Consider the following 14,377-nt stretch of genomic DNA (forward strand, 5'->3'; position numbering starts at 1 on the left):
TACACTGAAAAGTGCAAAACGCTGCTGAGAAAAATTAAAGAAGAGTAAAATTAAGTGGAGAGGTATACCATGTTTGTGGTTTGGAAGACTCCACTCTAAGATGTCAGTTCTTCCTTGTTAAGTTATAGATTTAACACAATCTCAATCATGATTCAGCAGGCATTTTATTTTATTTTTTTTTAAGATTTTATTTATTTATTTGACAGCGAGAGCTCACTAGTAGACAGAGAGGCAGGCAGAGAGAGAGGGGGGAAGCAGGCTCCCTGCTGAACAGAGAGCCTGATGTGGGGCTCAATCCCAGGACCCTGGGATCATGACCTGAGCCGAAAGCATAGGCTTTAACCCACTGAGCCACCCAGGCACCCCTCAGCAGGCATTTTAAATAGAAAGTGACAAACTGATTAAAAAATGTATATGGAAGTGCAGAGACCCAGAATAGCACAATAATCTGGTAGAGGAGATCATAAAAGTTTTGTGCTATTTGACTTTAAGATATCCTCTAAAGCTACAGTAATGCAGGCAGTCTGGTAGTGGCAGAGTAAAAACAAAGATTAGTAGATCAGGAGTGAAGGTCTAGAAATAAATCTAAACTTATATGGCCAACTGGTTTTGACAAAGGCAGCAAAACAATTTGATTGGAAAATGAAAGTCAACAACCACTGCTGAACAATCATAGATCTTTAAGGAAAAAATAAATGTTGACCCCTACCTCACACCACATATAAAAATTAATTCAAGATGGATCACAGACCTAAAAGGAAAAGTGAAAACGATAAAGTTCATAAAAAAAATAGGAGAATAGCTACATGATTTAAAGGCAAGCAAAGATTTCTTAGATAATATGCAGAAAGCACTGACCATTGAAGAAAATTTTGATAAGACTTTACCAAAAGAAAGTGACAAAGAAGTTAATAATAGGCACAATACAGACCTGGAAAAAATATTTATGAAACACATACAAAGTACTTTGATGTAGAATCTATAAGAATCACCTACAACTCAATAATAAAAAGACAACACAGAAAAATGGACAAAGGTTTGGAACAAACACTTCACAAAAGAAGATACATGAATGGCCTGATGAAAACGTGTTCAATATCATTAGTCATCAGGGAGATGCAAATTAAAAGAACAATGAGATACCATACATAACCATCAAGGTGACTAATATTAAAAAGACATCCAACACCAAATGTTGGTGAGGATTTTGTGTAATGAACATCTCATATATTCAGTAGAAATATTGAACAGAATGATCATAGCAGCTTCTTAGAATGTTAAACATACATCTACCTTTGACACAGTAATTTATACTTCTAGGTATTTATCCAGAGGAGATGACAGCAAACGTACACCAAAAATCCTGTATAATAATGTTCATAGCACTTTCATTCACAGTAGCAAAAAATAAGAAATAGCCCCGGTATCTAGAAACAGAGGAATGAATTATACATACTAAATGTTTTCATCATATGAAGTTCTAGAATAGGCAAAACCTGGAGGAAAATTGGTTGCCTGGAATTGGGGTGGGCATGGGCATGAGAGTGACTGAGAAGGGATAAGAGGGAACTTTCTCGGTGTCTTGGAAAGGTCTGTATCTTAATTACTGGCATGTGGATTACACATAAACTGTATAATTGATATGTGTGCATTTTAATGTCCATAAATTTTACCTTAAAAGAACTGTAAAAAGTGGTAATAGTTGACTGGCGGTTGGGTGTCAGAGGTGGAATAGATGAAGCAAGAATGGTTGAATGTTGATAATTGTTGATGCTGGGTGTTGTGTACATTGAGATTTATTATACTCTTCTTTCGACTTCAGTGTACTTAAAATTTCCAATAATTGCAGGGGTTCTCAGTCCTGGAGAAATTAGACATAGGCCAGTAAGTTTCATGTGGGGCAGGGAAGGCTCTACATTTAAAAACACCAGAGGTTGGGACTCCAGGTGGGGCTCGGGAATGACATAGGGGCTCTGGATAATATAACCATATGAGTGGACAGAGCAGTACAGAGGGTGAATGGCAGGAGAAACGGGTGGAAATAATGACAAAATGGTCAACTTCCCATCCGTGAGCTCTTTGCCTGTGTCTCTCTTGCTATAGGTCCCATTGATCACAGCCTTCTTCCCCATCCCAAGACCACAGTTCTGATTCCTGCACTGACTTGTAACAACTGTTACCGTGTGCTTTCTGTGACTCAGTTTCCTTATCTATCCCACAGAGTAAGAGCTGACTGCTCTGATGGTCATTTGTTTCCCTAATGGGGAAGGGATCTTTTAGCTTGGGGTCATTTAGCTTTACCACTGCATAAAGTTGAAGAGGGCTGGCAGGACCAAGGCATGTGGGTGCCCAAGCAGACACCCTTCAAAACAGTCATTCCTTCAAAACAGTACTATTTAAATATGAGTTTAACATTTTATTAGTGAAAATTCGAAGAGTTTTTTAAAAATCTGCCTTTGATGGTACTTTCTGCTCCGTTGGGAATGGGCTCAATTCACCAGTTACATGTGCAACCATACGAGAAACCTGAATTAAACTGAAACTAATGTGATTTCAGAATGAGGCGGGACCTTATAGATGGGCTTCTGGGCGGCTGCCCAGTGGGCTTCTTCTTGATCCAGCTCTGTGTTGAGGCCAGGAAATGATGGCCTCAGGCTATGGGCAGGCTGACTTCTACCAACAGGAAAGCAAGAATAGTAGGCTTCCCAATTTCTTCCCAACACTTTGTTTCCTGTGGCCATGCTTCTTATGTGTAAACTGGGCCACTTAATCCATTAATGGGAGTCTCATGTTCTGGCTTGCCCAGCCCCAGCACCCCGTGAAGCAGCCTGGCTTAGAAATCCTCAGAGTCCACTGGCCCTGGGTTCAAAACCCCAGGTTAATTCCACGAGCTGTGTAACCCACATTGGTTTGATCATCAGCCAAATGGAGATGTAACACCTACTTCCCTGTGTTGTATGGGATTTCATGAAACAACAGTGTATGCAAGAGGTCTGGAGTACCTACCACAGACCCTCAATTATGCTGGCTAAATCGGAAGCCATTCTGAGGGTGATTTTACATGGCAGATACTCATTAATTAATCATCAGTTTGGTTGGAGTGGGCTGCAGAAGCACAGAGTCTGTGCTTTTTGCCTCAGCTGCATTTTCTCCCACCCTAGAGAATCATACTTCCGGGGACTGCATGAGGACTGTGGGAACCTAGCAGGGGGCATCCCTGAATCATGTCTCTCTGTTCTCCTCCCCAGGATGTCATCGCCTCCATCCTGATGAGCGGACGGATCGGGCCCAACATCCAGCTGGCCGAGTGCTATGGGCTAAGGCTAAAGCACATGAAGTCAGATGAGATCCATTGGCTGCACCCGCAGATGACAGTGGGGGAGGTGCAGGACAAGTACGAGTGTCTGCACGTGGAAGCCGAATGGAGGTAGGAGAAGAGCCCTGGGTTCTCAAATGGGGAGAGAGGAGTACGGAGTGGGGAGGCCCTGGGAAGTCCTTCCTCAGAGCACTTCCCAACCTCTAAGAATCTTCTAGAAAATCTGAGTGGCATTTTAGGCCTAGTCCTCTTGTAGCCTCCAATGCATGTATTGGCCAAGGCCTAACATAGGCTCATAGCACTTACCGGGCAGATATCAGGAACAACCCCAGGCAGGATGCTCTTGGAACTATGGAGAAGGAGGAGCAGTAGGGCAGGGAGGATAGAGAACCAGGTCAAGTGCTGATCTGCAAACCTAAGGAAAATAATTGCCACGAGGGGGAAGAGTTGGAGAGTCAGGACTAGCATTGACTACCACCTGCTGGGCTCCATGGTCCTCCACGCTCCTCCACCCAACCACAGAGGAGTGAAAGAAGAAGCAAGTCCTGAATGGGTGGCCATCAGCCTCATGGGCAGACCCATACATGACCAGCTTCCCTGTGTCAACCAGAGAGTCTGAACTTCCCGTCCCAGGTATGACCTACAAATCCGCTACTTGCCAGAGGACTTCATGGAAAGCCTAAAAGAAGACAGGACAACGCTACTTTATTTTTACCAACAGGTAGAAATATTTTATCTTTTTGTTCCTAGGGTCCTATCTCATCATCTCTTCGGGAGATAGAAGAACAAAGCACAGATTTGGGAGGTCCCAGTCTAGGAAACTTCTCGTGGAGACATACATGCCTTGGTCCCTGGTCAGCAGTTCCAACCCTAGTTCTCTCATGGCTCCTTGAGGGCTGGCTTACCCCTCCCCATGTGCACAGCTCCTTTTGGACTTTGATGGTCATTATTTACTGCCCAGGAGACCTGGTGGTGAGCAGACAGTGTAGGTCCAAAGAGAAGGGGTAGTCTTAGCACACAGACTCTCACACACCTGGCTTCTAGCCCAGTTCTGCCATCTACCAACCCAGGATCCTCCGAGGGTTTAACTCACCTGCCTGAAGCTGTTTCCTTTTCTAGAAAATGGAGGTGATAAGAATAACATTTGCTTTATAGGGTTGTGGGGAGGGCCAAATGGTATCATTATCAGGGTGCTAGTGTACCAGTTCTTTGCAGAAGAGAATCTCTGATTTATAGCACGTGCCAATTTCCATGGTATAAATATTGCCCCACCATGGGTGGCATTTTGAAGCTACCGGTATGATCATACAGCTTGCAAAACTTCAGAAGCTTTAATACCTGGCTTTCATGGGCTGTTTGGAGCTGCTGTAACATGCCACTGCCTGTAATAATGCAGGTAGCGTGCCTAGCACAGGACGGGTCACAGTGAGCACTGAGGATGTGTGAGCCTGCTGCCACCGTCGTCTGTCTGGTCCCTGGTTTGCTGGACACAAAGCCAGACCCTGATTGTAGAGTGGATGACATCTGTCACTATTTACCAACAAGTCCTGGAATAAATGATTGGCTCATGCCTGAATTCCAGTTTCTTTATCTCTAAAGTTAAGAGTGGAGAGGAGAATTTGAACTCCAGCCTCATAAAGTCATGAGAGCATGTGTCTGGAAATGCTTTAAAAAATCAGAAGGCCTTGGCCTGTGGGGGCATGATTCTGGAGGGCTCTGGAGGGATGCAGAGGCTACACGTTTGTGCATGGTGGAGGGGGCGGTGTGAGAGAGAGAGTGACAACTTGGGACTGCAGGATTGTATTCAAAGCCCCCACCATCTCCTGGGGCCTCTGTTCAGGGAAACAGGGAAGGAGAGCATAACTCTCAACCTTGGCCTTTCCCCTCACCAGCTACGGAATGACTACATGCAACGCTATGCCAGCAAGGTCAGCGAGGGCATGGCCCTGCAGCTAGGCTGCCTGGAGCTCAGGTATGTGGCCTCAAGGATCCCCCAGGGACTGGAGTTCTTGGCCATCTTTGTCTTGCATCCAGTTTGGGAAACAAGAGTGGGTACATGGGGGTGGGGTGACAAATGGTGGCTGACATAGGGTAAAGTGCTCACTGTCTTGTCCTTAGAATAGAAGGGCCAGTCCCATCTCTGGTCAGGGTCCCCTGTTTCCTTTGGCTGCCACTGCTCTTGCCTCCAGGCTGCCTGTTTCTTCCATCTTTCTGCCATTCCAGTGATTCAGTAAATGTTTCTTTGAGCACTAGGCAAGGTCCTGGGAGATATTCTAATGTTGGGTTTCCATCTGTGTTGTTCACTGCTATGACCTCAGTGGCAGTAAGCACTGATAAATATGTATAGAATTAGCAAGCCATGCAGAGGTGCCCTCAGACTTCTGGGTCTGGTCCAGGAAGTGACAGGTGTGTCCACGGTTGCTTATAATACAGAATGAAATAGGTGCCAAATATTTCTCTCCTTGTCTAAAGTTTGCAGGATTTCTCCATCTTAGCACTAGGGACATTTGGGGCTGGATAATTCTTTGGTTGGGGGGCCATCCTGTGAATTATAATATATTTAACAGCATTCCTGGCCTCTACACACTAGATGCTGGTGGGACCATCCTCCTCCTAAGCAGATGTGACAACCAAAGATTTCCAGACATTGCCGAAGGCTTCCAGGCTGGAGAGGGAGGTGTCAAATTGCTCCTGGTTGAGGACCACTGAACTGGGCCATATGCCCGAGCCACTGAATGCTAGACATTCCAACAATCAGTGTTGGCTGCCTTGGGTCATTTATTTTTAGAGGACACAGATAGAACTGCCATCTTCCTCCTCTGCCCCAAAACTGGGCAGTCCCAGAGCTGGGTCTCCCAAAACATAAGGCAGGAGCCCTTCTTAGGAGACATGTCTCTTCTTAGGAATGGAATTTGTGGGTTTTCCTTTTCTTCATGATTTAGTAAATAACATTTTTTTTTATTCTCATAATATTCTCCTTCCCATTGTTTACCACATTTGGCAGGGGAAAGAGAGCTTCTAGACCAATATGTGGCATTGGATGGCCTTGTACTCCAGCCATCAACCTATTTATGACTTCTCTCTCTCCAGGCGGTTCTTCAAGGACATGCCGCACAATGCACTTGACAAAAAGTCCAACTTCGAGCTCTTGGAGTAAGTTGGACACTGGCCCCTGCCTCTCTTGTCTTCCTTCTTTGCTGCCCTGCTCTTCTTGTTCAATCCCTACCTTGTTCATCCCCAGACCAGACCAAGCAGGACCCATCTCCCTGGTCTTCAAGCCATCTTGCCTCTTCCTGATTGGACTAAAGTCCTGAGTTGGGGGTGAGGGGGAGTCAGATGTCACCTTTTCCCTCCTTCTTTCAGGAAAGAAGTGGGGCTGGACCTGTTTTTCCCAAAGCAGATGCAGGAGAACTTAAAGGTGAGGCAACCACTGGACAAGGGGCCCAGAGCAACCCCCTTTGTGTTGGCCTCCAGAACTGGAGCCAATGGCACCAGACTGGGGGTACTTGGGAAAGCCAGGGTATCTGGGCTGTCTTGGGCCATCTGGGCATAGGGCCACTAAAAGCACCTAGTGGGTCCTTTCTGTGGCTGGCCATTAGGAAACCGGGCTCTGTTTCCACATCCGAGGCTAATTAGCTTTGTGGCCTGGGGATCTACTTCCCATGCTTCCCTGCCAGGGCTACGGTGAGCCTCCCTTGACACAGCAGGTGTGTGTCTTAGTCATAGATCGCTGCTGCTCTCATGGCAAAGGCCTGAGGACCATCCTCTAGCAGCAGACAGGCTCTTGGTGAGATCAGGGAAGGCATCAGAACCTGGACGAGCAGGGCCTGCTCATCACCGGCCATCCCCGCCCCCCTCCCGCAGCCCAAGCAGTTCCGGAAGATGATCCAGCAGACATTCCAGCAGTACGCCTCGCTTAAGGAGGAGGAGTGCGTCATGAAGTTCTTCAACACCCTCGCGGGCTTTGCCAACATCGACCAGGAGACCTATCGCTGTGAACTCATTGTAATGACACGTCCTTTTTATTCTCTCCCTGACCCGAATTCCAGGCCTTTCAGGGAACGGACCCATGAGGCCAACATGGGGGGCTAGGAGGGGTGTGCTTGCTTATAGCAGCCCCCATAAGCCAAGCTCCTCAGGCAGCTGGGCCTCACCAACATACCATCAAACACAACCAATGTTGACCTACTTGCCGGAGGCAGGGAGTGGAAATCTTGGCCACAGATCTTGGAGGTGGGCAGAGTCGGCAGGGTAGGCAGGGAGGAGGGTAATCTGTTGGTAGGGTTTTAAGACTGAAGGAGCTGGAGGACCCAGGAAACACTGGCCTGGGTCTGACTCAGTGAGCTGTTTGCAGATTTCTGAAATAGGAGGGAGACAGAACTGAAGCAGCAATCTTCTCTCTCCTTTTATTCCAGCAAGGATGGAACATTACTGTGGACCTAGTCATCGGCCCTAAGGGCATCCGCCAGCTGACGAGTCAAGATGCCAAGGTAGAGGGAGGCAGGGGGCAGGCTGCACCCAGCCCCGGGCTAAGCAGTCTTCCTCTCTCTGCTGCCTCCTACCTTTCCCTGTGTTTCAGTTGCTCCTGCCCCTTGCTGAGAGCAGAGAGGCCCTTAGTATGAGAAGCCGCGGAGAGAGTTTTTGGAGCCTGGGGCAGATGGTTCTTTCCTTTCCTGTGACGATCCCCTCCACAGAGGCTGGGGAGTTGGGGTGGAGAGAGAAGACAGAAGGACACTATCACTGCACTTCTGGCTTAGATAAAATTGTTGCTCTTGTAACGGCAAGATGGGGCAATCATTCCCCTGGGAGTCAGAAGACCTGGGTCGGGTCCTGGCTCTGTCACCATTGTGGCATATGACTTCGGGCCAGTCCCCATTCCTAGACTCATCTTATCTTCTGCAAAGTGAGGAGCTTAGACCAGACGATGCTTTCAGTCTTCACTGTCTTTGATTCTGTCTTCCTCCCACGGAGAGGCTGTCGGTGCTTCCTTGCAACCCCAGACTGACCAATCTTCACGACCCCACTCCAGGAGTGGGAATGTCTGAAGGGCCCCCTCCTTTCTTACAGCCCACCTGCCTGGCCGAATTCAAGCAGATCAGGTCCATTCGGTGCCTGCCCCTGGAGGAGGGCCAGGCGGTTTTGCAGCTGGGCATCGAAGGCGCCCCCCAGGTGAGCATCTCTGGGCACCTGGGAGCTCGGAAACAGCCAGCCCACCAAAGGACAGTCTTTCTTGCTTAGGCCAGCCTGGCTTTGGGGATCTTGCTAAGTAAACTGCACCTATTTCTCAGACAAGGTACCGGGTTGACAATAAAATTGTAAGGGAAATGCATCAGGAAGCAAAGCTGTTTAAAAATGTCAAGAAATAAGTTGGGGGGTGTTTTTAGGGTGAGTGAAGTGCCCTTGATTCAAGGTACAGAGGAGAGGTCTAGCTTTGAACAAGTGAATGATGACTCAGTAACAGGATCTCTGGGGACCTGGGTGGGCTTTTTGTAGGTGGAAGAATGAGATAGCACTCAGAAAGCAAACCGATTGTCTCTCTCCCCTTTTATCTGTCTGTCCCCTGAGCACTGCCTCTTCTCCTAGTTTCTGCTCTTACCTATGGGGCACCTGTGAGGTACAAGGCATTGTGCTATACACTCAGAGACCAAAATAAGTCCCAGCAGAAACTGGCCTTCCTAGGGTTTAGGGTCGCCAGCGGGGAGGGATGACAAGTGCGCCCCCTGGTGGTCGTGGGGGAAGGCAAGCCAAGCCCCAGGACAGGAGCTGATGGATTCCAGGGTGGGGATGGGTGGCGATGTCAGCCCCTTCTGAGGCAGTTTCTTCTCAGGTCTTGTGGGGCAGACTCTAGCCAAGGCTCTTGGGTCTGATCCTTGGCTGGTCTCTTCTCTGCAGTCCTTGTCCATCAAAACCTCCTCTCTGGCAGAGGCCGAGAACATGGCTGACCTGGTGGACGGTTACTGCCGGCTGCAGGGGGAGCACAAAGGCTCTCTCATCATTCATCCCAAGAAAGGTGAGTTTCCATTTAAAGGCACACGGTCCCAATGGACAGATGTGGCACAAGCCCCCAGAGGCCGAGCGGAAGAAGCGAAACCATTGACCAAGATGGAAAGGAAGAGGCTCTGGAAGTGGGACCAGGTGCTTGCCCAGCCTTTCTTGGGTACTCCTTGGGGACCTGTCCTGGGTCCTTCACTGCAGGCCTTGGCTGAAGGCAGCTGGGGGAGCTGGCTTCTGGAGTGGTGGTGTTTGTAGCCCCAGGAAGAGCAAAGCTAGTGCTAGAACACAACTGGTCCTTCCTGTTAACATGATGGGATCAGGAAGCAGAGGTCCAGGATGGAACACGTGGGTGGTGGCAAAAAGAAACTTGAGAATTTCTTCCACTGAGAGGACTCTAATTCAGGCCAGCTTCCACTCCGTATTTCAGAGGATACGTAGCGGGAAGGGGGTCTCCCTTGTGTTGGCTCACAGGAGGTGTGAGGTCAGCCATCCATCCAGGACTCTGTGTCCCCTGGCTCCAGATCCCCCTCTTTCTGCTCTCTCCCCAGATGGTGAGAAGCGGAACAGCCTGCCCCAGATCCCCATGCTGTGAGTACAGCGGGAAGACGGGGAACAAGGACTGCACTCAGCCTATGTCTTCCTGGGAGGAGACAGAATGAATAGGGAACCCCACCACCATGGTTCCTGGTTTTCAGGCCCCCCCGGGGAGAACACGGGAACACTGGCATTTCACAAGTGGCAATTTCTCACCAGTAACTTTCACCCCATCAGTTCCTGCAAGGGCAGTCCCGTGTCCTAATGCCATCTGGCCTCATCTTAGGGAGAATGGCTGATGTCCCCTCTTCCCTGCCCCCTGGCAGCATGGGCTGTGCTCCCAGGCTGGTATCATCGGGACTGTTTGCTCCTCCCTGGGGCAGGCAGGGGTACCAGGGCAGCTGGCCTCCGGGAGAGGCGGGTGGGAGAGGGTGGGCTGCCAAGGCATTTCGGGGCCACACTGCCAGGTTCTGAGTTCACCAGGCTCCTGCCCTCTCATCTCCTTCTACAGCAACCTAGAGGCCCAGCGGCCCCACCTCTCAGAGAGCTGCAGCATAGGTAAGCCTGCCCGTGTCCAGAGTCTCCCTTCTGCCCGCTCTTGTGCCGTTGTCAAGGATGCCCTCAAAGCTACGCAAAGACAGATTTCCCCTGTGGCTTGGCTGTGACAGCTTAAAGCGTCATTAATCCTAATAGCTAACGTGTATTCGCCAGTTGTAATGCTGGGCGCCATGTTTATCTGAGCTTGGGCCACCCTAACAAACACCACAGCCAGGGGGCGCCCTACTCCTGACCTCATCTAACCCTAATCAGGTACCCCCAGAGGACAGGCCTCCAGATACCTTCCCACGGGAGGGGGGGGAATGGGGGGTCTGGGATTTCCACATAGGAATATGGGGGAGATACAAACATTCAGTCCACAGCAGGGTCAGATATATAATAGGAATTCTTTTATTTGATCTTTATGACATTCCCTGGAAACATTCACTTCACAGAAAGAAAAACTGAGGTTAAGGGAGACTAAGGAACTTGCCCTAAATGATGCAACCAGGAGGTAGTAAGCAGGAATTCCAGTCAAGGTGCCCTAGGCTCTGTGGCCACGCCAGAACGTGGGATGGGAACCCTGTTCTTGCCTGGCTCCCCCGCACCCCCACTCCCCTCCCCAGGACATCAGGCTTGGTTTTGCTGGCCTGCATGTGGGAGCCCCATTCCCAGTTCCTAGAAGTGCCCACTGAGGCATCTTACCCATAGGCTGTTCTCTTTCTGTCATTCCAGAATCAGACATCTATGCTGAGATTCCCGATGAGACCCTGCGAAGGCCCGGAGGTAGACCTCTGGCCCCACCACGATGGCCACAGCTAAGGCCCTATGAAGTGACATTGTGGGGACACCTGTGACACCCTGGGGAAACTTTGTTGCCTTCCTTTGTCCTCTCCCATGTGTGCCTCAGACAGGGACAACCCGAAGCAAACCACCTTTGATTTGAAAGCTGAGACCATTCTTTTATCCCCACACTATGGACCTTTTGTGTGCCTGTGTTGTGGGGGGGATCCTAAGAGTTTGGATATGAGGCCCGGCCTTCTGAGGGAAGAGGGTGATGGTTTTCCCCCAGGTCTGAGATGATGGAAACTTCTAGAACCTCTTCTCCAGGCCAACACTTAGATTTTAGCTGAGATGTTGTTGAGGGGTCTGGTGGTGCCTGGGCAGGAGGGGAGCAGAGCCTAGCACTGGGGCATGCAAATACCCAGATGCTCAAGGGCAGCAGTGGCTTCTGTGCCCTGAGACTATCCGCTCTCTCCATCTGCCCAGGCCCACAGTATGGCGTCGCACGGGGAGATGTGGTCCTGAATCGGATTCTTGGTGAAGGCTTTTTTGGGGAGGTCTATGAAGGTGTCTACACCAATCACGTGAGTTCCAGACTCTTCGCGGAAATTCCTCTCCTGCTTTTCCATAGGACAAAAGGGGAGTTCATATATTCTGGGTTTGAAGCAGCCACCATGATAAGTGGCTCTTCCCCCACTTGGCATTTGCGGTATTTGTGAAATACCCAGGGAGTGACGGAAGCAAGAGTTATTGCCCCGAAGGCTAGCGAGCCCAGGGAGTAAAATAGAGGCAGGACCTGGGGAAGGGCTGGCTGAATCTTGGAGGGCAGGAACGCGGAGAAGTGTGAGAAAATGCAGCTCTGAGATGAGGATGAGCAGGATCTGGGGCAGGGATGGGTTTTGAGGCCCCAGTAGGGGCAGGACCCACAGAAAGGGTAGAGCCGGAGAAAAGAGGCAGCAAAAATGTAAAAGCCAACAGTAAAAACGGAGGACAATAATAAAAAGAGAGAAAGAGACCAGAACACTGCGTTGGATGCCTTTGCACCCACTCCGCCATGTCCACGAACAATGGGCAGAGAGCACAGGCCCCGAGCCTCAGTGTCCCGATCTGGAAGGCCAGAGGCTTTCGTCGCAAAGGTCCCTTCTGGTCCCGACATACCCCAGTCAAGAAGCAATAGAGACAGGGGGCGCCTGGGTGGCACAGTCGGTTCAGTGTCTCAACTCTTGGTTTCGGCTCCACACAAGGCCTGTGTTGGGCTGTGCACCCAACATGGAGTCTGCTTGAGATTCTCTCTTGCTCTCCCTCTGCTCCTCCTGCTCATGCGCACTCTCTCTCTCTTTCTGTCTAAAATAAATAAATCTTTTTTTTTAAAAAGAAAAAGAAAAAAAAAAACAGTGAAATCAGGAGCCAGAGAGGAGTGGAGAAAGAGTGGGGGAAAGTAGGAGGAGAGGGCGGGAGGTGCCTTGTAGAGACCAGGAGGCCCAGATGTCGCCTGTCTTCCCTCAACTGTGAGCCACGCCTGTGGGGTGACCGTGGCAATGCCAGCCAGGGGACCCTTTCTTTTGAGCCCCGGGCTGGCCCCAGGGGCTCTGAAGAGACTTTCGTTGCAGAAAGGGGAGAAATTCAATGTCGCCGTAAAGACCTGTAAGAAGGACTGCACTCTGGACAACAAGGAGAAGTTCCTGAGTGAGGCAGGTGCGTGGTCCCTGGGAAGGGACCCGGCCTCTGTGAGTGGGAGAAGACCCCCCGGGACGACATGGACCTCCTAGATGGGAGAGGGGTTTGGACGCCGGGATGGGAGGGTGCCAACAGCGCAGGGAGCCCCGTCAGGAGAAGGGGTTTCCCTCCATGTCTCTCCCACGGGGGACAGCCCAGCCTGTTTCCCCCATGTTGGACCTTAGAGCCACTCGGGCCTGCCTCCCTCTTGCCCCCAATTTCAGTGATCATGAAGAATCTCGACCACCCGCATATCGTGAAGCTGATCGGCATCATCGAAGAGGAGCCCACATGGATCATCATGGAATTGTATCCCTATGGCGAGGTAAGCTGGGGACGGCAGAAGGGGAGCCCCGTGGCGGCAGCTAGGCCACGGTTGAGCAGGGCCTCTGGCTGGGATGACTTCCGAGCATGGGCCCTTAACTCCCAGCTTCCCGCCCCCTGTATTCAGCCCAAACAATCCCGAGATCGGTCGTGGGGGATATTTCTGGAACATCTTGCCAACCTGAGTTTGCCGGGAAGGGCTTGGCAGCTGCCTGCAGGAACCATGCCAGGGTCTTGAAGGCATCTTCCCCCTTCCTGCAGCTGGGCCACTACCTGGAGAGAAACAAGAACTCCTTGAAGGTGCTCACTCTCGTCCTGTACTCACTGCAGATCTGCAAGGCCATGGCCTACCTGGAGAGCATCAACTGTGTCCACAGGTGGGGCTGGGGAGGACGCTGGGCTCCTTGAGCTGACCCTGACCATGCAGAGGCTGGGATCGTGCAGGTCTCAGAGTGGCACAGACGAGTGTTGAGACCCTAGCGTTGGTCCTGGCTCCTGTGACCACTCGAGCACCTGCTAGGAGCCCATTGCTTCATCTGAAAGGTGGACTCGCCATACATACCTCACGGCGCTGTTATTAAAACTAAATCCGAAGTGTGGGGCATCTGAGTGTAGCCCAGGGTGGTCCAGCCTGCTTCACAGTGGGGTCCCCCATTTTCACGGACCTGGCTCTCCTCAGGCTCACCCATTTGGTGGCACACAGCCCAGGCTGGCGGACTGGACTGGGGTGTGCCGGGAACATCCTGGGAGCTGGGCCCTTCCCGGCCTGAGCAGCTGGCCCCCCACTGGTCCCCAGCACCCCTGAACTCTCAAGTCCTCTCTTCCCCCTGGCTGTGGAGTGGGCCCCTTCTCCACCTGGCTTTGTTCCCTTGAAAGAAGGTTCCAGCCACAAGGAATGGGATCCCCTGGAGGAGACAAAGGGGTGCTCCCAGAATATTGGGGTGACGGGTGAATGCTTCCATCCAGCGCCAGGGACATTGGTTATGTAGCCTTGTGGGCGATACTAGCAAAGCCGTGGGTGGGGATATAAATGTTCATTCATTCGTCCCAGTCACTCAGTCAGCACATCTGGGACTTCTATCCTGTGTTTCCAAGTGCTGTCCTCGGCTCTGGGATCAAGTCGTAGTCAAAACAGACCCAAACACCCTTTCCTTACGGAGCTTATTTCAAGCA

General features: G+C 50.6%; 1 protein-coding gene across 6 annotated transcripts in view; it reads left to right on the plus strand.

The window, feature by feature from the left end:
• PTK2B (protein tyrosine kinase 2 beta) overlaps positions 1-14,377 on the plus strand; it is a 121,826-nt gene that overhangs the window by 88,985 nt on the left and 18,464 nt on the right. For all 6 annotated transcript variants that reach the window (XM_082729204.1, XM_082729201.1, XM_082729203.1 and 3 more), the window contains 16 exons: positions 3,249-3,427; positions 3,950-4,037; positions 5,209-5,288; positions 6,407-6,469; positions 6,680-6,734; positions 7,181-7,321; positions 7,732-7,806; positions 8,384-8,485; positions 9,209-9,326; positions 9,859-9,898; positions 10,356-10,402; positions 11,117-11,167; positions 11,651-11,748; positions 12,775-12,859; positions 13,105-13,205; positions 13,466-13,581. In XM_082729204.1, the coding sequence (XP_082585330.1) occupies positions 3,249-3,427; positions 3,950-4,037; positions 5,209-5,288; positions 6,407-6,469; positions 6,680-6,734; positions 7,181-7,321; positions 7,732-7,806; positions 8,384-8,485; positions 9,209-9,326; positions 9,859-9,898; positions 10,356-10,402; positions 11,117-11,167; positions 11,651-11,748; positions 12,775-12,859; positions 13,105-13,205; positions 13,466-13,581 (1,439 nt within the window). The remainder of the gene's footprint in view (positions 1-3,248; positions 3,428-3,949; positions 4,038-5,208; positions 5,289-6,406; positions 6,470-6,679; positions 6,735-7,180; positions 7,322-7,731; positions 7,807-8,383; positions 8,486-9,208; positions 9,327-9,858; positions 9,899-10,355; positions 10,403-11,116; positions 11,168-11,650; positions 11,749-12,774; positions 12,860-13,104; positions 13,206-13,465; positions 13,582-14,377) is intronic.

The sequence above is a fragment of the Mustela nivalis genome (genome assembly GCF_964662115.1).
Source record: "Mustela nivalis genome assembly, chromosome: 4".
Lineage (NCBI taxonomy): Eukaryota > Metazoa > Chordata > Mammalia > Carnivora > Mustelidae > Mustela > Mustela nivalis.